General features: G+C 35.3%; 1 protein-coding gene across 3 annotated transcripts; it reads right to left on the bottom strand.

The window, feature by feature from the left end:
• Positions 1-9,856: 9,856 nt before the first annotated feature.
• Positions 9,857-18,058, bottom strand: LOC107777685 (uncharacterized). Of its 3 annotated transcripts, XM_016597772.2 has the most exons (8): positions 17,508-18,058; positions 16,182-16,980; positions 15,643-15,922; positions 11,991-12,098; positions 11,609-11,887; positions 11,202-11,345; positions 10,251-10,417; positions 9,857-10,120 (listed from the first exon to the last, which is right to left on the bottom strand). In XM_016597772.2, the coding sequence occupies exons 1-8, from the start codon at positions 17,791-17,793 to the stop codon at positions 10,114-10,116; spliced, it is 2,070 nt and encodes a 689-aa protein (XP_016453258.1). In that variant the 5' UTR covers positions 17,794-18,058; the 3' UTR covers positions 9,857-10,113. The 3 variants fall into 3 exon arrangements, with proteins under 3 accessions (XP_016453258.1, XP_016453257.1, XP_016453259.1); XM_016597771.2 differs by having other exon boundaries at positions 10,055-10,417; XM_016597773.2 differs by having other exon boundaries at positions 10,055-10,417; positions 16,182-17,005; positions 17,508-17,933.
• Positions 18,059-20,451: the final 2,393 nt, after the last annotated feature.

Raw genomic sequence — 20,451 nt, 5'->3', positions numbered from 1 at the left:
GTATATCTGCCGCGTCCGCAAACTTCGGAGTCCCTTTCCATTCTCTCTTATAGTTTTAGCCCTTCTATATTTACTTTTGTTTACACATTCTAGAGTTAGACACTTGTAGTTATTCAACAGCTTGTGATTTCATGAGATTCTGGGTTTTGATAAATGTAGTTTTAGTTTGAGAGTTGTATTGTATATGCCGAGCGTCATCTTAAACGCTACATTTTGATATTTCTACAGTTTTGGCTAGTTTTATTCTGTTATTTTCCTTTTTCGCAATTTGTTAGGCTTACCTAGTCGTAGAGACTAGGTGCCGTCACGATTGTTCATGGAGGGAGAACTGGGGTCGTGATAGCAGGGCTCAATTTCTAGTGGCTTAGTAAATCTGATAGACAGTGATGCTTCATCGAAGTTATATCATAGAAAACTAAGCAACATGAGTGAGAAGATGATTAATAGTTTGGTTAAAAAAAACTTGCTTTCTGGAATGAAACAAGCAAAGTTAAATAGATGTGTTTATTGCTTAGCCGAAAACAAATAAGAGTTTCTTTTCAGAGTCATCTGCTTTAAAGAAAGCTTGATTACCAGAATTGGTACATTGTGATTTATGTGATCTTTTAAAGTAAGGTCTTATGATGGTGCACTTTACTTTGTAACTTTTATTGATGATCCTTCTCGCAAATTTTGGGTAATTTTCCTTTTTGTTTTGAAGTTCAAGGATCAAGAACTTAATGTATTTGAGGATTTTTGGACCTTGATTGAAAGACAGATTGAGAAGAAATTAAAGTGCATCCGCTCAGACAATGATGGTGATTATATTGGTCCCTTTAATAATATTACATAGCGCATGTTATTCGGCATTACTAAACTCCTCCACGAACTCCTTATTCAAATGGTTAAGCAACACAGATGAACAAAAATTTAGTTGAGAGGATTAGATATTTGGTTTCACATGCTAAGTTGCCAGACTTATTTTTGGATAGAAACACTTAATACTACAACTTATGTTATTAATTTATCTCTTACTGTTGTTTTAGATGATGGTGTCTGATGTTTTTTATGATCACTTGAGAGTCTTCAGGTGTAAGGCCTTTGTGCATATTCCTACAAATGAGAGGTCTGAACTGGATGTTAAAACTAGGCACTGTATCTTTATTGTTATTGTCAAGATGAATTTGGTTATTGTTTTTATGATCCAATTGATAAGAAACTTGTAAAAGATGAGATATTATGTGTTTTGAAAACCAAATAATTGAAAACTTTTGCAAAGGTGAGAGGTTGATTTTTGCAGCAGTGAGAGCGTAATTGTTATTGATCCAGTTCATGTGACTATTGCACCTGAAGAAAGACTTTAAATTGATGATAATCAAGTTGATAATGAAGCTGGTGATTATTTCAGACATCATGATGTTATTGATGCTCCAGTTCATGATAATGTGGTTATGCAGCAACTAATTGCAGCTGATACTCCAAAAATTTATCATAGAAGATCTACCAGAGAAAAAATACCTTTATCTCATTTTCCTCTTACTTAATATGTACTTATGACTAATGGGGAGAACCTGAAATTTTTGAAAAGTATTAGTAAAGAAAAAGAAAAGTAATTTGATGCTACGAACGATGAGGAAAAAAAAATTCTTGCATGGTATCATATTTTTTATTTCGTTAAGCTATCTAAAGACAGAAAAAGTTAAAAAGCGGGTGAGTTTTCAAATTTGACGATGAAGAAGGCAATCCAATTTTATGGTACAAGGCTAGATTAGTTATCAAGGGATTTAATCAAAAAAAGAAAGCTGATTTTAATGAGATATTCTTTTCAGTGTCGAAGATGTCATCCATTCATGTGGTTTTGGGCTTAGATGTTAATCTTGATTTAGAAGTTAAGCAAATATATGTTTTTTTATAAGCAGAAATCTTTATACATATAAAATTACAAAATAGAGTTTACAAAGTTAGCAGTGTCCAAAGTTAAGCACCCACTGGCCCCTATTGCCCCTGAATAGGTTACCAATGCCACAAAGAGATGTGCCTTCTTTAAAGGATCCATCAATATTAAGCTTAATATGGTTGCAAGTGGGTTTCAACCATTTTACTGAGATGGGAATTTTTTGTAATAGCATAGCTTCTTTGTCAGTAAGTAGTTTATATTTCATTGCTTGTTTGTGAGCATACTGAACGAAGGCTTTGGTCGTAGTGTTATTAAACAAATTATTTTTTCTGCTAACCAAATAGTTCATATAGCAAATGGAAACATTTCTTTCCAACTAATGATAGCATTTTTAAGTATAAAATTATGGTCGTGGATATTTGTCAATCAATACTAGTTTTATTTCAGTTATCCATATCAAGGCCTAAGTGTAGCCAAAAGTCCTTCACAACTAAGCAATGCATGAAGATGTGGGTAATGGTTTCTTTATGATTCCTACAGAAGGTGCATGTAGGGTCAATGTTTATGCCAATATGATTTAAGTAGCTTCTAGTAAGAAGCCTGTCATGGTAACATTTCCATATATTTTTTTTTAATTTATTGGGACATGTCAGTTCCCAAATCCAAGCGAAATCCTTTGCCTCATTTGGTTGAGTATCTAATAGATTATAGCATGATTTGCTAGTAAAATGACCATTAGTGGTTAGTGACCAAATATGGGTGTCACAATTATTGGAGTTAGGAGTAATGACTTTTATTTTGTTGATCAAGGTAGGTTGAAGGTCCATGGATAATTTTGATAAGCCCCACTGATTATTAATCCAGATATCCTTAGTGGCTAGCATTTTAACATTTTGAGTTAGGGGACCATAGATGCATGGGAAGCAAATGAATGTTAAAATCACTTTCTCCATTGTGATTTAAATGAAAAAAATTTCTGGAATAACCAGAAGGTTTCTAAGTCAAGGGATAAGAGAATTCGTTACAAATTGTAGAAGAACTTGTATGATTTGAAACAAGCTCCCAAGTAGGGGTACATGAAGTGTGTTCTTTTATAAGTCAACATAGCTTCAAGAAGACTTCGTCAGACCATTGTATTTTTGTGTACAAAGTATCTGATGATAACTTTATTATTTTATTGCTTATATTGATGACATGCTTATTGTTGGTCATACTGTTTACAAGATTCAAAAGTTGAAGCAAGAGTTGAATAAGTATTTTGCTATAAAATATTTAGGACCAGCAAGGCAAATTCTTGGCATGTAGAAAAGTAGATTTAGAAAATAATTTACAGGTTTAGCATAGATAAAGTTAGGATTATTCGTACACTTTTAGCTATGCACTTTAAATTGTGTACGAAATAGTGTCCTTCCAGTGATGATGAGAAGGACGATATGAAGAAAGTTCTTTATGATTTAGCTATTGGTAGTTTGATGTATGTAATAATTTGTACAAGACATAATATTGCTCACGTTGCTGGTATAGCTAGCCATTTTGTTTTTAATCTAAGAAGAGTGCATTGGAACACGATCAAGTTGATAATGAGATATCTTTATTGTACTTCTAGTCTGAGTTTATATTTTGGGACAAGGAAGCCTATATTTTGTGGTTACACTAATGCAGATATGACAGGTGGTATTAATACTCACAAGTATACTTCAGGCTATTTGGTTACTTTTGCAGGGGGAACTATATCTTGGCAATCTAAGTTGCAAAATGTTTTGCTCTATCTACTACAGAAGTTGAGCTTATTGCTTCCGTTGAAACTTGTAAAGAGTTATTCTGGATGAAGAGATTTTTGAGGGGAACTTAACTTTGCTCAAGAGAGTGTTTTATTGCGACAACCGAATTACTATTTATCTTGGCAAGAGTTTTATATTTTTTGGAAGGTCTAAATATATTGATGTAAGCATTATTAAATTTGAGATGTCTTCGATTCTAAGTTGCTTGAACTTGAGAAGATTCATATGGATGATAATAGTTCTGACATGTTTGCCAAATCTTTGCCAAGAGAAAAGTTTGAAGAATGTTATTTGATCGTCGGGATAACGGTTTCCTCCACATAGTCGGAAGGGGAAGAATTATTGGGTTTGAGCCTTATTTTTTCCTAGGTAGATAAATAAATATCCATTGGACCAGCCTATATTTTACAAACCCACTAATATCTGAGCTAATTAAAAGATCTAATATTTAGGTCTTAATTTGAAGTGTAAGAGAGAGAAAAATAGCATTCATTTCAACACAACATAGAGGGAGAATGTAGATTTTTTTGCAAAAAAATCAGCTTGAGCAGTCATCTTCAAATTGCAATTCCCCCTTTTTCTCGTATCAGATTAAGCTAAAATTTAAACTGAGTGTTCTCAATATCTTGATCTTCGAGCAAAATCTAACATAACATCATTTGGAGTCTTGTAGCTCCATATTTGAAACCGTGAACAGTAGCTACGATTTTAATGATTTTCTTCCAATCTTCTCTTGTGATTATTCTTTGTTGTTGTTGTTGTTCTTGTAGACAATAAATTTACGCCGAAAAAATAAATCAAGCCAAAAAATATTGCAACAACCATAGTATTTTATTTTAAATATTTGAGTGTTACAATCTCTATGAATCCTCTGATTCTTCTTTCCAATAGTAAATAAATTCAAGAGCTTTTGAGCTTGATCTTGATATGTTCTTCGTTCTCGAGCTTGAACTTGATTTGTTCTTCGTTCTCGAGCTTGAACTTGATTTGTTCTTCGTTCTTGAGCTTGAACTTGGACTTGATTGCTTGGAGCTTGAAACTTGTGGAGGAATTTGTAGTGTTTGATCCACGAGCTCTTTCTTGCTTCTTGTTATAACTTCTGGTGTCTTTTCTGAGTTATGAAGACCCCTATTTATAGTTGTGAGAGGGAAGAGTTATGATAAGAACAAACTCTTTTCGACCAAGCAAATTGAAGTATGACAAGGCCACATTTGGTTGTCCAGAACATGTCACTTGCACACGTGGCGCGATTTTATTGGCCTTTTAATGTGATTTGGCATGCCTTTTCATTTTGACACGTGACATGATCCCATTGGCTCTTCAATTTGACTTGACGTGCCATGTCATTTGACAGGTGGACACCACACTGGACCTCTAAGAAGATGACATCTTGGGCTTAACGAAGTAGGCTCATCATCTGTTAGCCCAATTAAATGGGTTAGCCCAATGGATTAAGATTTATTTATTTAATCTATACATATTGAACATATATAATTAATTTAGTTATATTAGCCTATAATATTTATTTGAACTAGTATATTCAAAATATAATCCAAGTTATTTATTGAATTTAAATCCAATAAATTTTATATGCCTACAGCTCGATATTTGATATTGATATTGTAGCCATATGGACTACTTTTGTAACTCTTTTATTTATTTAGTGGAGCTTTAGTGGTTCTTACTCTTCACATTAAAGAGGTTTTCCATGTAAATTTGGTGTCTCTTGCGTTGATTTACTTTTGTCTTATCATATCTATTATTGGTTGTTATAACTGCTGCCCGGGGTTATACATGTATTAGTGCATTACTTTTCCCCAACACTTGATTGAAAGATAACCGTAGGAAATGATTTCCCATAATTTAATGTGATGATGAGTAGTATATGCTTTAAGGGCAGGAGGAAGAATCAGCGATCTACGCGCGTGGGGGTATAAGGAAGAGATGCAATGGACAAAACAAAAGCAGTAGTAGTAGGAATAGTTCACTGTTGGACAACCACTACTAGAATCAGCCAACCACAACAGACAACGTTTCCTTCTTTTGGAGGCTTTGTAGAATCCATCTTTCACTGGTCCAACTTGTCACACTCCCACATATATACCTTTTAATTTGCTTGAACTTATTATTCTTTTAATCGGTATAAAAAAAAAGTGACTTATTTTCATATATAGAAACAATTTATTTTTATGTAATAATTTATAGCCATCATAAAATATATCTGCCTTATTTTATACTTTTAAAAAATCTTCTCTTTTTTATTTAAATTTGTATCCAATCAAATAATTTCACATGAGTTGAAACGAGAGAAGTATGAACTTATGGAATTTATTGCTACTTTTTCCTTTTATATATGCAATTTGATTTTTTATTGAATCACTTTTAGTTTTGATCATGGTTTTTTATTTTATCTTTTGAACTTTTCTTTATAACTACTCCCTCCATTCCAATTTATGTGAATCTGTTTGATTAGGCATGAAGTTTAAGAAAAAATAAATTTTTTTTTGGAATTTGTGGTCCTAAACAAGTCAAAAGTGGTCCAGAGCATTTGTGTGGTTATAAAAGCTTCTCATTAAGGATAGAATTGGAAGTTTAAGCTAAAAAAAATTCAAATTTAGAAAGGGGTCATTCTTTCTGGGACTGACCAAAAAGGAAATAAGTTAACATAAACTGGAACAGAGGGAGTATCATTTTTGAAATTTATATGCATAGTATGTGGGCATTTACTGGGCATGTTGTTATTTTGTTTATACGCGTAACTAGGGGAAAACGGGCGGGCCAGATCGAATATCGGGCGAGTCAAAACGGGTAATGAAAAAACGGATAAATTATCCGACCCGACCCATATTTAATACGGATAAAAAATGAGTTAGTCGGTGGATAATATGGGTAACCATATTATCCATGTCTTTTTGAATATGATCATTTTTGGGAGAATTCCTATTCTCCCAAACTTGAGGAACCCCCAATTTGAGGTTTTACAAATGTAAAAGTTAAACCCATTAGTTATGCAATAATTATCCATTTTCTAAATGGATAATATGATTCTTATCCATATTTGACCTGTTTTTAAAAAGTTCATTATTCAACCCATTTTTAATGGATAATATTGATGGTTAATTGTTTTCTTTTAACCATTTTGCCACCGCGTAACATTGATTTTCGATTCTAACATTCACCTTCTTAGCTTTTGCGACAATCTTGTAGAGATTTCTAGAAGTAGAAAAATATGAGTAGAGAGTGAAGTTGAAAGATAATTCATCCGATTTTGCTAGCAAGATCAGATAACTTATCTTAAACAATGTTATATCAACTACTAAAGTAAGACTTAGAGTAGTTATTCATTGTTTTTCTTTTTCAATCAATAGAAGGATACTTATAATGCTAAAGATAAAATTTGGGTTAGTAACCCAATCCGTCCAACTCTTATCAAATTTTAATTAATGTGTGTTATTTTCTCATGAATTGTTTAGTTATCAAATACGAATTTTTTTTGTTATGGTCATATATAACATATCAAACAAAAAATAAATAAAAAAGTTAAAAACGTACTTCCTCCGTTCACTTTTAGTTGTCCATTTTAAATTTTTTATGCTTCTTATATATATATATATATATATATAAAAGAGGGAATTAGACAAGCTGAGTTGGCACTCTCTAAAGCCAAGGAACCTATTTATCTTTTTTCTCCTTTTTTGGTCTTTTCTCTTATTTTTCCTACTACTCCACCTTTTCCAGGCATTTAAAGAAATTAATTTTGCTCAATTAATATGATAACTGAAAAAACCTCATCGCTTAATGTTATGGAAGTTGAAATGATACATCACATTAAATATCTTCTGTAACTGACACTATATTAATCCTTCACACCCGTTTTTTGCTAATTATTTTTGAGAATTTAATTACTTCTCCATTAAACTCCCATTACTCTCTCAAATGTAGGTACATTTCTCTTAAACCTATAAAGAGAAGCACTATTTGGTGGAGCAAAATGATTCTACGTATAGAGATCATATACTTGTATTTACCATCCATTTGTGTAGGTTTTTCCCCAGATTGTTGGCATTTGTCCAGAGATTTTATCATGGAAGTTGCTTTGGTAAAAGCGGGCAGATCTAACTACTACTTTCTATTGTATTCTTTCATGTCAGTGATGCAACAGTAGTACGACACTTCATCTCAACAACTTTTTCCTTCCTTTCTCCCTTTTTCCATTTCATGAAACAATTTCATTTCTTTTTTGGGGCTAATAAATGGATCGGCATTCAAATAGAGTAGGTTGTTAAGATGGTAAGGCTCTGAGTTGTAATGGTATATCAAATTTTTATTACGTAAGAAAAGTAACTACATAGTAACATTTATATGATATGTAGGTTATTTGGATGAACATGTTGCCTGTGTATCCTCTCCACAAAGGATAATTTTTTGTAGAAGGAGTGCAAGCAATTGACTTAAACAGTTTGAGGGAAGTCAATTCTTAATTCCAAATCTATTAACTAAAAGCGAAAAAAGATGATATAAATATGTAATTGTGTTGAGTGAGATAAGTAACTATTGGGGATTCTTCTTTGCTTCTTGTACCCAGCCAAAACCTGTTGACATGTATGTAATCCAATATTTCAGAGATATTGAAAAATACAAAAAAGACAATTTTCATTCTTTCAAGTTGCTTACAATACATATAGTAGTGCAATAGACTTCTCAAGTTTTATAAATATCCTATTATAGTTGAAAGTTGTAGAACTGAAAGTTTACTTTTTATTAAAAATTCTTTAGCTGATTATTTTAAATATAAATATTATATAAAAAATATGGTTAGTAAAAGTACTTAAGTTGATTATCCATAAATGAGCAAACATTTTAACTGTATCTAAACTTTTTGTGCCTCTTTGTTTTTTTGGCTAATGTTGCAAAGTATTTTTGTTGCTTTATGCACCTATAATTTATCTGTACTTTCCTGTATTGCACATATCCACGAGAGAAGGACCACGCCGGGTTGAAACAGGCCGAAGAAACATGCAATTTAAAATAATTTAAGAAAAATGGAAAATTGAATCAAACATGCACAAACTCGCTTTTTGCAAACTTCTTCGGCTTCTTGCAAAAGTAATATATATCATTTATTGCTAAGATATGTCTATACTCTATACTTATTAGGGTTTACTACTTTTACTAATTTAGATAATTTAAGTCATACAAATATATATTAAACTGTGACTTTACGGAAAAAAATTTATAACCGCGCGAAACGCGGACAAATTTACTAGTAATAAATAAAGTGCATAGTTTACTATAATATCCATATTAATTGGTGTTTAGTCTTAATGGATTTGAAAAATGATTTGGAATGAGTAATTAATGCTAAGGGCAAAACAGAAAAAATAAATTATTTTTCTCTTGATATGGGAAAAGTGACAAGTAAAAATGAAAATTTATTTTTAGAACATTTGACAATTAAAAGTGCAAGGATGGAGTATTTGCCAATATATTAGACGGGAGAATGTCAATGATAATTACACAACCCAATATTGTGATAGTATTTTGATCCCAGAGCTCTTGATCTAGCACCTCTCCTCGATCTATTGTAATTAATCCAAAACACAAACACACACGATCTCGAATATATTGCTTGATTCAACGTACTAAAATCAAGTATTTAATCAGAAAGAAGCCTCGAGACATAAAGCAAATGTGGCATCAATTTTTTTCTCAAAAGAAGCAAAATAACTGGTAAAGTTGTATCTCTTTAGCATAATATTTAAGATTTCAAACTTATACTTGTGATGTAAGTGCCTCTTTACAAATAGAGATTGATTCGATGTGTCCATCTCATATGTGAGAAAAGGAAAAGACCAAGTTCAGAGATAGCCTGCCATTTAAAGACATTAAAACCGGTCATTTGCACGCCTATTGTGAGACACAATCCTCCGAGCCAACACTTTTTACCCTACAACACACAATGTAATTTAAACACTAGATGATTTCTTCTCGTCTACCAAACTTTGGTGGACAAAGTTACCTGTGCTGGTAAAAAAGTACACCTCATCAAATAGCTGAGGTATGCGCAAGCTAGCCCGACATCACCGTTATTAAAAACAAATAGACAATGTAAATCTTAATTATGACATTGAATTTTTCTTTTCGAACCGTCTAATAGCCTAAAGATTAAAACCAAAGTCAGAGAAGCATCATTTATAAACCAATTGAACCAAGAGAATACTTTTATTATTTACAAATTACAAAAAATTCATGAATACACGTCAAGAGTATATTGATATGTGACAAGACTCAAAACTGTATTGGATCCCTATACTTTTTGATAAAATGGAAGACTGGTTTATACCCTGCTGGGAAAACAAAACAGCTTTTTCCTCTAATATCTACAGCAAAGCATCAGTACTGAAAATCCCAATCGATATACACAACAGAGAATACAACGACTATGTACCTATTGAATCAATATCTGCAACAAAGAACAAACCTTTTGCTCTGTCAGGAAACATTTGTATCCCGAGAACAGCTTCGAGCCGATGATATAAAGCGAAACATGAACAACAATATTAAAAAGATGTTAACTTGGATTCTACTCGTACCGATGGGAAAGCCAAGGGTGACCTATGGCCTCTTTGGCCGTAGGACGACTTTGAGGATTTATCTCAAGCAACTTTCTGACAAAGTCGAGGAACAATGGATCAGATACTGGCAGCTGATGCTCCAATGACGTTTCCTCGGGGATTATGTATTCAAGTAGATCAGTGTCCTATTACAGAATATCATCCATAAATCAAAAGCCAGAAAACTGTGCCATTCTATAGTCTTCCAGTTATATGAAGTTGCAACTCATATGGAAAAGGGAGTGGAGAAATCTTTGTTCACAAATAAGGGCAGAAAGCATAGTTTTCACAATTTTTAAACTTTTCAAGGTTTAAAAATCAAAATAAAGTTGTGCATTGCTGCTACCTTCTTCTCACTCCCCCCCCCCCCCCACACACACACAAAAAAAAACCAGCAAATCCCCACAAGGTACAAAGCATATCCGATTAGATGATAGATTTTAACAGTTCGTAAAGATTTGAATAAAGAAATTACAAGTAAATGAACATGCTTAACTGAGCCCATAAATTCCTTCTGAGGAATCAAGAAAAATATAAAAAATTAATAACACAGCTCCCTACTACTTTCGGTGTCTTAGTTTAACTGCTTTAAGTTGAAATTAGATTGATGATTTACAAGAATAAGCAAACAAATTTAAGAGTTACTTTCTAGCAAGGTAAAAGATAAAAAGTCGCTTCAGTATAACTCTAAGGAACGAAGCTTAAAAGTTAAGAAATAATGAACAGGAAGAATTTTTACTTTGTGGAAAATGGCGCTCATTTTGGAATAAAACAAAGCAATTAGAGAAAGAAACGGGGACAAAGAGATCGAAAGATACCAAATAAGGACATGCCAAGACTAAACATTCACATGAATACGAGCACAAAAAAAGCTAAATTTGTTAATAAGACAGTGTTGAAAGAATGAAAAGGATTAACTAAGAGGCAAACCTCGTGTATATGATAAAGGTCATAATCCTTTGTGAAATATTTGTGTGTCTCCTGTCCTCTTTGTAACATGTCCACATCTATAGGACCAAGCATTCCAATCATACGTGCAAGCAACATAACAATTGCTTCATTTGGAAAAAGCACCTACCAAACGATAGAATGTTTAGAGTGCATGTGTATACCTGCCTAGGAAAAACATACGCTAATGAAGCCTTTTAACTAGTTTGCACACCCCCCCCCCCCAAACACCAAATAGGGCTAAAACAGGAAGAGGAACAAGATACTATTTGCAATTTGAAATATACCAAGCAATAAAGTAAACGATGGTAAAAGGAAAGGTTAAGAAAAAATGAAAAGAAGAACCATACAGATGGATGTACATAATTCAAGGAAAAGTAGAAGGATACCTCCCCAGAGCACAACTCTCCCAAGATGCAGCCAAGAGACCAAAGATCAATTTTTGCGTCATAAGAGAGGCCTAAGATGACTTCAGGAGCTCTATAGGAACGAGACTGTACATATAAGGACAAGGGATCTGACTGAAAGCAACTGCTTCCGAGATCAATAACTTTTATCTCACATCTTCGATAACTTTTGATGAGAATATTTTCGGGCTTTAGATCACAGTGGATGATCCCCAAATTGTGCAAAAACACAAGTGCCTCCAAGCACTGTCGTGTTATGGTCTGTTACGGAAAAAATAACCAACACAATTACATTTCACGGTTTTCCTTAGATATCTTTTGTGGTTTTGATGATAAGTTTTAACTTACAAGAGAAAAACCAGACCTGTAGCCTGCTCATTGTAAAATAAGGCTCTAGATCAGATTCTCGGTTGTATTTCTGAAATTCATATAAATTTGCTCGGAGAAGTTCACAAACAATAAAGAGGTGCTCCTGCATGTTATAACATCAGAAGAAAGAATACAGTTAAAAATTATGCAACATAAGATTCTAAGCAATATTTTTATATGTCAGACTTAAGCAGTGGCAGAAGTTCCAAAACAAAAAACTCCACAAGAAATTACAGTAATGATTTTTATTTTTTTTTTGAAAAAGTGTATTTCATTAAATAGTACCAAGAAGGTATTGCAGAATTACAAGAAGGATAGTTAAAGATTCATGACTACCTCTCTAAATTCATATACTCCAAATATTCAAGAAGATCCATATCATCTAAGCTACCCTTGCACCAAATATGCAGATTTTGTAACCAAGAAGCTATGTTTTGCGGACTCTCCAAAATGCTGCCGCACCGGTATCGGATCCTCCAAAAATGCACTACTTTTGGAGGATCCGACACGCATCTAGCCACATTTTAGGAGAGTCCGAGCAACATAGCCAAGAAGATCTCATGGTTGATTGAATTTTTGATTCCGGTATAAGCAATTCCGAAATTATTGATACCAAATTCTGTTATTATTTTTAAACCCGAATTACTGATCCCAGGACTAAACAACAAAATGACAAAGATGCCCCTTTCCAAAACTCTTCTTCCAAAGTCCTTTAAGAAAGCGAAGAAAAAAATTGAAATTAAATAAAAGTTTATCCAAGTTTATCTAGTGTAAAATCAGACACGTGTCTCATATTATACCCGTGTATTGATATCATTTTAGTCTAATGATCCAGAAATCTATTAATAAAAGTATATTCACTAATAATTTCGTCATTATTTATTCCCCGTATTATAATCCCCGTATTATAATCCCAAAATAACTTGTTCAAAAACCAAACGATCCCTTAAAGGATGAAAAGAAAGGTCATGCAAAATTATTTGGACAGACACCCACAGATCTTCTGATGTTGCACCCGTCTATGGGTGTGAAAATGTGACATAGACTTAAAACTCACAGGGAGGAAAGTTAATTTCAAAGACCTAAAATCTCTCGGAATTAATGTAGATTTAACTAAGAACATATACTAATGGAAGCAAACGATTCATAGATGCGAGACCAACTTAGCTAGTTGGGAATCATCAAGTTAAGGTAAGCATGAGAATAGAGACCGCCACTTTAAAGGAAAATTAATTAGTATTAGAATGAACTGCACCTATATAGAGCAGAAAAAATATAGAGGATTCGCGTAAACAACTTGTGGTTGAAGAAGGATCTCTAAGCGTACGACAGGGTTCCTAGGGAGGTCTTATAGAGCTGCTTAGAGGTTAAAGGGGTCTCGGTTGCCTACATTAGGGTGATTAAAGACATGTATAATGGAGCTAAGACTCGGGTTAGGACAGTAGGAGGCGACTCCGAGCATTTTCCTGTTGTTACGGGGTTATACTAAGGGTCTGCATTCAGCTCATTCTTATTTGCCCTACTGATGGATGCACTAACTCATCATATTCAAGGAGAGGTGCCATTGTGCATGCTATTTGCTGATGACATAGTCCTAATTGACGAGATACGAGGCGGCGTCAACAAGAGGCTAGAGGTTTGGAGACATGCCCTTGAGTCTAAAGGTTTCAAGTTGAGCAGGACGAAGACGGAATACCTCAAGTGCAAATTTGGGGCCGAGCCGACGGAAGCGGTAGTGGAAGTGAGGCTGGACTCTCAAGTCATTTCCAAGAAGGGTAGTTTCAAGTACCTTAGGTCGGTTATTCAGGGGATCGGGGAGATCGACGAGGATGTCACACACGGTATAGGGGTGGGGTGGATGAAGTGGAGGTTAGCGTCGGGAATCCTATGTGACAAGAAAGTGTCACCGTTACTAAAAGGTAAGTTTTATAGAGCAGTAGTTAGGCCGGCCATGTTGTATGGGACTGAGTGTTGGCCGGTTAAGAACTCACACGTCCAGAAGATGAAAGTAGCAGAGATGAGGATGTTGAGGTGGATGTGCGGGCATACAAGGATGGATAAGATTAGGAATGAAGATATTCGACAGAAGGTAGGCGTTGCCCCCATGGAGGACAAGATGCGGGAAGCAAGACTCAGATGGTTCGGGCACATTCAGAGGAGGAGCACTGATGCACCGGTTAGGAGGTGTGAGTGACTGGCTGTGGTGGGCACGAGGAGAGGTAGAGGGCGACTTAAGAAGTATTAAGGAGAGGTGATCAGACAGGACTTGGCGCGACTTAGGATTACTGAGGACATGGCCCTTGACAGGGAATTGTGGAGGTCGAGCATTAAGATTGTAGGTTAGGGGGAAGTTGTGAATATTTATACAGCGCACTAAAGTGAGACTAGCCAATTAGGAGTTAGTCTTTGGCCGCTACTGGTCATCTACTGATGCAGGGCTTTATCTGCTGGTTATTATTATGCCATCCATCTATTTCGTATTTCTTATATTGCTGTTATTTTATTATGAGTCTATTGATGATACTAATATATCGTCTCTTGTTGCTTTCTTGAGCAGAGGGTCTCCTGGAAACAGCCTTTCTGCCCCTCGGGGTAGGGGTAAGGTCTGCGTACATATTACCCTCCCCAGACCCCACTTGTGGGATTATACTGCGCCGTTGTTGTTGTTGTTGAAGGTAATAAACTGAAGCCTAACCTCCGGGAAAGTGTAGAAGAACAGACCAGTTGTGGATAAGAGATGCAAATGCTTTTTTAGTTAATGCAGGAACTTATCATTTTAATCCAAGAACTATCAATCAAGTCCCACTAAAAGTTGAAACCAATTGTTTTTGGAACTACATCCTTCCTAATTGAACCAAAGTAAGTCCAGGATCAGGGTTTTGATCAAAAACTCATCTAAGTAAATTTTCAGGTCTTCTCCCATCTATGGTGGGAATAGAATCAATGCCCTTGCCAAGACTTTACCCTGCAAATACAGCCATCATATATCCAGTCTTGATCAAATTAAATATCTAGTGTTTCTATTCTACCACTGTTTACGGTTTTAGTCTTATTATATATATGCATGTACGTACACAGATAGGGGCGGAGGCAGAAGCCGAATTATGGGTTCGGTCAAACCCAGTAGCTTTTGCTCAAACAATGTATTTTGTGTTAAAATTTAAAAAATTCATTAAATGTATACAAATATTAAATTTAGAACCCAGTCATTAGCAGTTGAGTCGTCGTTATAAAATTCAGAACCCATAAGTTTAAAATCCTAGCTCCACCACGCACACCGACAGGCTTACACTTGCACTACATTCTTATATCATATAAAACCTTTAATCTTCAGCAATCATATGAAACTAGAAAGTTTAGAGATGGCTATTAGTTCTAACTACATAAATTCCTTGATGACACGAGATCCCTCAAGACAAGATATGTCAGTAAATCTGCCACTAATACCTGGCTGTACATTTCGATTGGCTTATAACTTTATAGTAGTCCTTGCCACGCACCTCTCCCTTATATAAAAACAGAAAAATGGTAACTTGTAAATGCTGATCGTCTTGTTCATTTAGAGGTTGGGCGATCGATCTTTAGTTCTTTATAAGTCTTGATTCAAAGCAAGGGACTCAAAAGAACATACATCTTCTCAAGCATACCTGATGGTAGAAGTAATCATATAGTCGCAGTATATGGTGCTCATCACAAGGGTCATTCTTGTTCACAAACTTGAGAAGCTTAATTTCATCTAAACTCTGATCAAAGAAGTCCTTGTCATTCTTTATTATCTTCAAGCAAACGTCTACTCCGGTGTGCATATCATGAGCCTGAATGACTTTGCTGAATGCAGCTGAACCAAGGTATTCTGTTACATAGTATCTTCCAGCGATAATGCTATTTAAAACAATAGGCAGGTCCTTGCTCTCCTCAAATCCGGTCCTGCGTATGGGGCAGAAAAAATAAGTACAATTATTCTCTACAAATAACCTGCAAGAAACAATCTCAATATCTACATTAAATGTTAGAACAACTTTAGTGCCTAGAATAAATGATGAAATTAGAACTTGATGCGATATACATGCTGAACATGTATTATTGAACAAACATTGCTCTCACGTCCTATAAAGACACGCCTTCTTTTCACTCACTCGTCGATATTGGACTAAGAATTTGGAGGTATGGATCTATGAAAACGAACCTGTTTTTTCTGTGTATAATTCTAAGATTAAATACTTCAAACACATCTTCGCCTTCAAACATCAAAAATTCATCTGATGTAGCACCTCCCCCTTCATCTGCTGCCGCATCGGGTTCAATACCTTCCCCATCCTCTAATTTATCCTCTTTTGGCTTGTAGTCTCCATGTATATATGAGTAGTAATCTTTGTCAATAGCCTTAGGTTGAAAGTCAGGGGTACCTTTGAGATCTCCAACCAAGTCATCGTTGCAACTTGTTTTAATTGAATAGTTGTTTCTATCTTCAGTTTTCCTCTCACTCGTTGGTTCATACTCTAAATAATTAGTGTCAGTTAAGTTGATATTCGTGTCGTCAGGATCACCGCCATAAATCCCTTTTGGCCCCTTGCAGCAAGCACAAAGTGGGGATGAACAACTAAATTCTCCCTTCCCACCTCTTCCTTCAAGTTTCTTTCGTTTATCCAAATCATAGTAATCGTCCAAGCCTACATCTTGCCCATCGTGCACTGTGGCTATAGGCCATCCTTCCGATTTACAATCCCAATTGGGACTTGTGGCGTCCTGTTTCTCGGACACTTCAGTCATCACAAACTTGTCCTCACTAGGGCCCGCGAGACCATCCGAGCTTCCGAAGTAAGGTGGCATGGGAAAATCTTCATCTTTCTCCCGGTACCAGAACAGGTCATTTTGCATATCAAAATCAGGGTAATCTCTTGCAGTACCAAACTGAGATAATCTATCCGATGATGCTTGAGAACTGAGAGCGGTTGTAGTACGAATTCCATATGGATTTGTAAATTCTGCACCAGAGACAACAGGATAAACCTAAAAAAATATGCAGAAGAGACAAAAACAGAGGAAATAATCACAAAGTGTTGACCAAAAGTTGCAATAACACAGGATGAACAGTTCTTGGGTCACATTAATCTAAAAATCATATTAATTTTTCGATACTCCAGAATATAAAAATCATTTTACAGAGATGGAATAAAGAGAAACTCTTAGAAATTAAAGAATAAATGACGATCATCCCTTTCTGTCAATTCTAATTTCCAGGGGCAAAAGTTCAACTATAGCATATACTTATAATCAATAACGTCCTATTTAAGGTATCATAAATTGGCACTAAAGTACTAAACTCTGAATTGGGTAAGTTTTATTTTAGCTTTTGCACAATCCACAAAGCAGTAAGCAAATATTCCAGAAAGAGAAACACAAGTTCTTATCATAAAGAATCAGAATCAAATTAAAAAATCCTTAGAAATACATAAATGGTCAATCAAACTAAAAATAGAAAATTCAGAAAAGGGAAAGATCTTTAATTTACCAGAGGAGCAAAAACCAGTAGTAGAAGAAGCCAAGCTGACAAATTCCTCATCAGAAGAAACAGAGTTCGAGTGATTAATGTTAGCAGAAATTAAGTCATCAAGACGCCGAGCAGAAGGAATCTTAAGAGGAGGTGGCGGCGGAATCATAGGAAACAAGAATCTTTCATAATCGAATGAACCCAATTCAGATTTCTCCATAATATCCTCCATAAGAGCTGATTCTGATTCTGAAAACCCATAATTTTTCAAGAACTCCAATACTTGTTTAATGTCAGAAACAGCCATGAGAAGAAGAACAAAGTCTAAGAAGAAGGAAAAAGAAGAGAGTGTAGTAAGTAGAGGAAGTGGAGAAGAGGTGGGTTCATGGGAATGGAGTGAATTAAGGGAAAAAGGGACAAAGTGGGAAATTCTGAGTTGGGTTTTGCATGTTTTTTTCTTTGCTATGTTATGTTATAGAAAGAGAAAGAGGAGAGAGAGAGAGTGTGTGTGTGTGTGATGACTTTCCTTGTTTCCTTTTGAGTTGGTCTGCTGTAAAACTGAAGCTAACGGCAGGAGAAGGAAACGACCAACTTTGACAAATATAAGAAAGCTAGCTAGCTGTTGGAATGTGGGGTCCTGTCCTGCTGAAACAACAGTGAGTATAGTATACAACCCCTAATAATAGTGAGTACTCCAGTATAAAACATGGTTTTTTCGATGTAATCTAGGTGTTTTCTACTCTTGTTCTTATTTAGTTTGTGGTTTAAATTTTATACAGTGAGATAAGAAATTCAAGTAGTCGTTGCCGCGCCCATGTACTTGTACTAAACTACGTGTTATTAGTAAGAGAGCACCAGCATATTTTTAAGATATCTCAGTTTTACTCCCCGCCCCCCCCCCCCCCCCCAAACTTTTTACTGAATTTCGAAATTCCACCTCTCATACTTTTTTGAATTACTTGAATACGAAGTTATTTTATGCACCAATTTGCTCTGTCTTTTTACCGATATTCATATTTGTGGTTTAAACTTTCTACCGTATATTACCGTAAGATGAGATACAGTACTAGGGGTTGTTTGATTTGAAGACAACTTAAAATTAGCTATATTAAGATTAGTTATGCTGGAATTGGTTATCTTACTATATATTGTATAAATTTTGTGATAATTAATATTACTACTTTATTATGGGATAACATATTATGGGATTGACAGATATAAATTATACTAATACTATTTTTAATTCTGAATTAATTTATTTTTGAATTAGTAACCAAACAAAAAATAAAATAATACAAAATTTTTATCTTAGGATTATCTTTGCATCCTACCAAAGGATTCCTAAGAATTCAAGTAGTTGTTGCCACGTTGTACACTTGTACTAAAATACATGTTAAGGTTAGAGAACACTAGCATCGTTTTATTTATCCCTTCTCGATATCTTTAAAGAAAAAAATTGTCTCTCTACGAAACTTTACCCAGGATCATTTTGTTTTCGGCGCAAAGGGACGATAGTGAGGTGTGTTTACCTTGAAAATGGTAATTACAATTAGATTTGATTTTGTGGTTATTGATTTTTATGCTAGTTGTTAGGCAATAAATGCTAAGTGTGAGTTAAGAAAGTAAGGCAAGAGCTAGGAAAAGTGAAATAAGAGTGAGAGGCAGTATTGTTATTCAAACCCAAGGATCGTGAGTCGGGTTGAATCGGGGCCTGGAACTAGCCTAAGCTGGGCCTCGGGGTCGAGCTGATAAGCTTGACTGGGGTGATCGATGAAGGACTAACAGTTTCAAGGGCCTCAATAATGGTTCTTTATGATCAATGATGAATAATAAATGAAGAACAATCAATGAAACACAATAAATGTAAGCGATAAATCAAAGGAAAGACAATGGAGAATGTTTAAGTTAGAGAGCATAGAATGTTCTTGTTCTTGTATTGAATATCATCTGTGTAAAAAATAGCAAGGGTCCCCCTTATATAAGAAGGGGAATCTCAACACGGTACATGTATAATTATTACAAACAAAAGTAGCTGGTACAACTACTTAAAGGTCCGGTACAGACTTGTACTATTCTTGCAGGGTTGTCAGCTTTGATCACTCGCCTTGGGAATTTCCTATTTGTCCATGATAGCCATCGATTTGTGTTGCCCCGAGATCGAGCATAGGGAACCCTCGGGGTCGGACGTCGAACCTTCTGAGCTATGGGGTGTCATACGATCATAAAATCAAACTCTGCGATTTTAGCCGTGTACAAATAGTTCCCACGTTTCTTAGAGTGAAAATGATAAAAAACTTTCTTGAATTCTTGCCTTTTCGATATATTCATCATGACGTCAGTTGTGCTATATCAAGCGATTGATGTGATTAAAAGGGTGTCTAAAGGTTGCACCCATACAACCTTTGAATTGATTACAACGGTTGGCTACCATTTGGCCTGTTCCAACATACATGATTGGCCTCTATAAATACTTCTTCCTTCGCCCTTTATTTTCCACTGTATTCTTAAGCCTTTAAAAGAGTTCTTCTTACTTCTCTCTTGTGTTCTTCCTCTGATTACAATCTCTTCCCCCCATCTGAAGCCTTTTAACAAGAATGGCGAAGACTTCCATTTCTGTCCCTCAAGAAGATATGCCTCCCTCCTCTTCACGCTCATCTAAAGGTAAGGCAACAGTACCCCCTCATATTGAGGAATGCATCCCAGGACCCTGTGAAATGACCTCCGATTTCAAGGCCGACAAGTCTTTTTCGAAGCCGAGACGATGTGAGCCCGTGTCCCGATACATTAACAGACGCCGAGAAGGTGAAGACTGACTGCCCCTGGGGGGATGCAGTGCTAGTGGAGATCCCTTCTCGAGGAGAGGACATAACAACATTCAAAGTCGGCTTCCTTAGTGTGTATACCTATCCATTTACTCTTGGCCTATTGGAGCCATCCTCGCCTTCAATAGACCCCTTTGATCCTC

Source organism: Nicotiana tabacum, chromosome 6 (genome assembly GCF_000715075.1).
Source record: "Nicotiana tabacum cultivar K326 chromosome 6, ASM71507v2, whole genome shotgun sequence".
In the NCBI taxonomy this organism is placed as follows: Eukaryota; Viridiplantae; Streptophyta; class Magnoliopsida; order Solanales; family Solanaceae; genus Nicotiana; species Nicotiana tabacum.
The sequence above is the reverse complement of the archived record's forward strand: the minus strand, read 5'-3'. Positions and strand labels throughout refer to the sequence as shown.

Bases quoted from the DNA above. Each gene is read 5' to 3' on its own strand.
- LOC107777685 (XM_016597771.2), bottom strand. From the start codon at position 17,793: ATGGCTGTTTCTGACATTAAACAAGTATTGGAGTTCTTGAAAAATTAT. The intron at 15,923-16,181 runs GTTCGTTTTCAT...CCCCATACGCAG, and splicing joins ATTATACACAGAAAAAACAG to GACCGGATTTGAGGAGAGCA. The intron at 10,418-11,201 runs GTTTGCCTCTTA...ATTCTGTAATAG, and splicing joins ACCTTTATCATATACACGAG to GACACTGATCTACTTGAATA.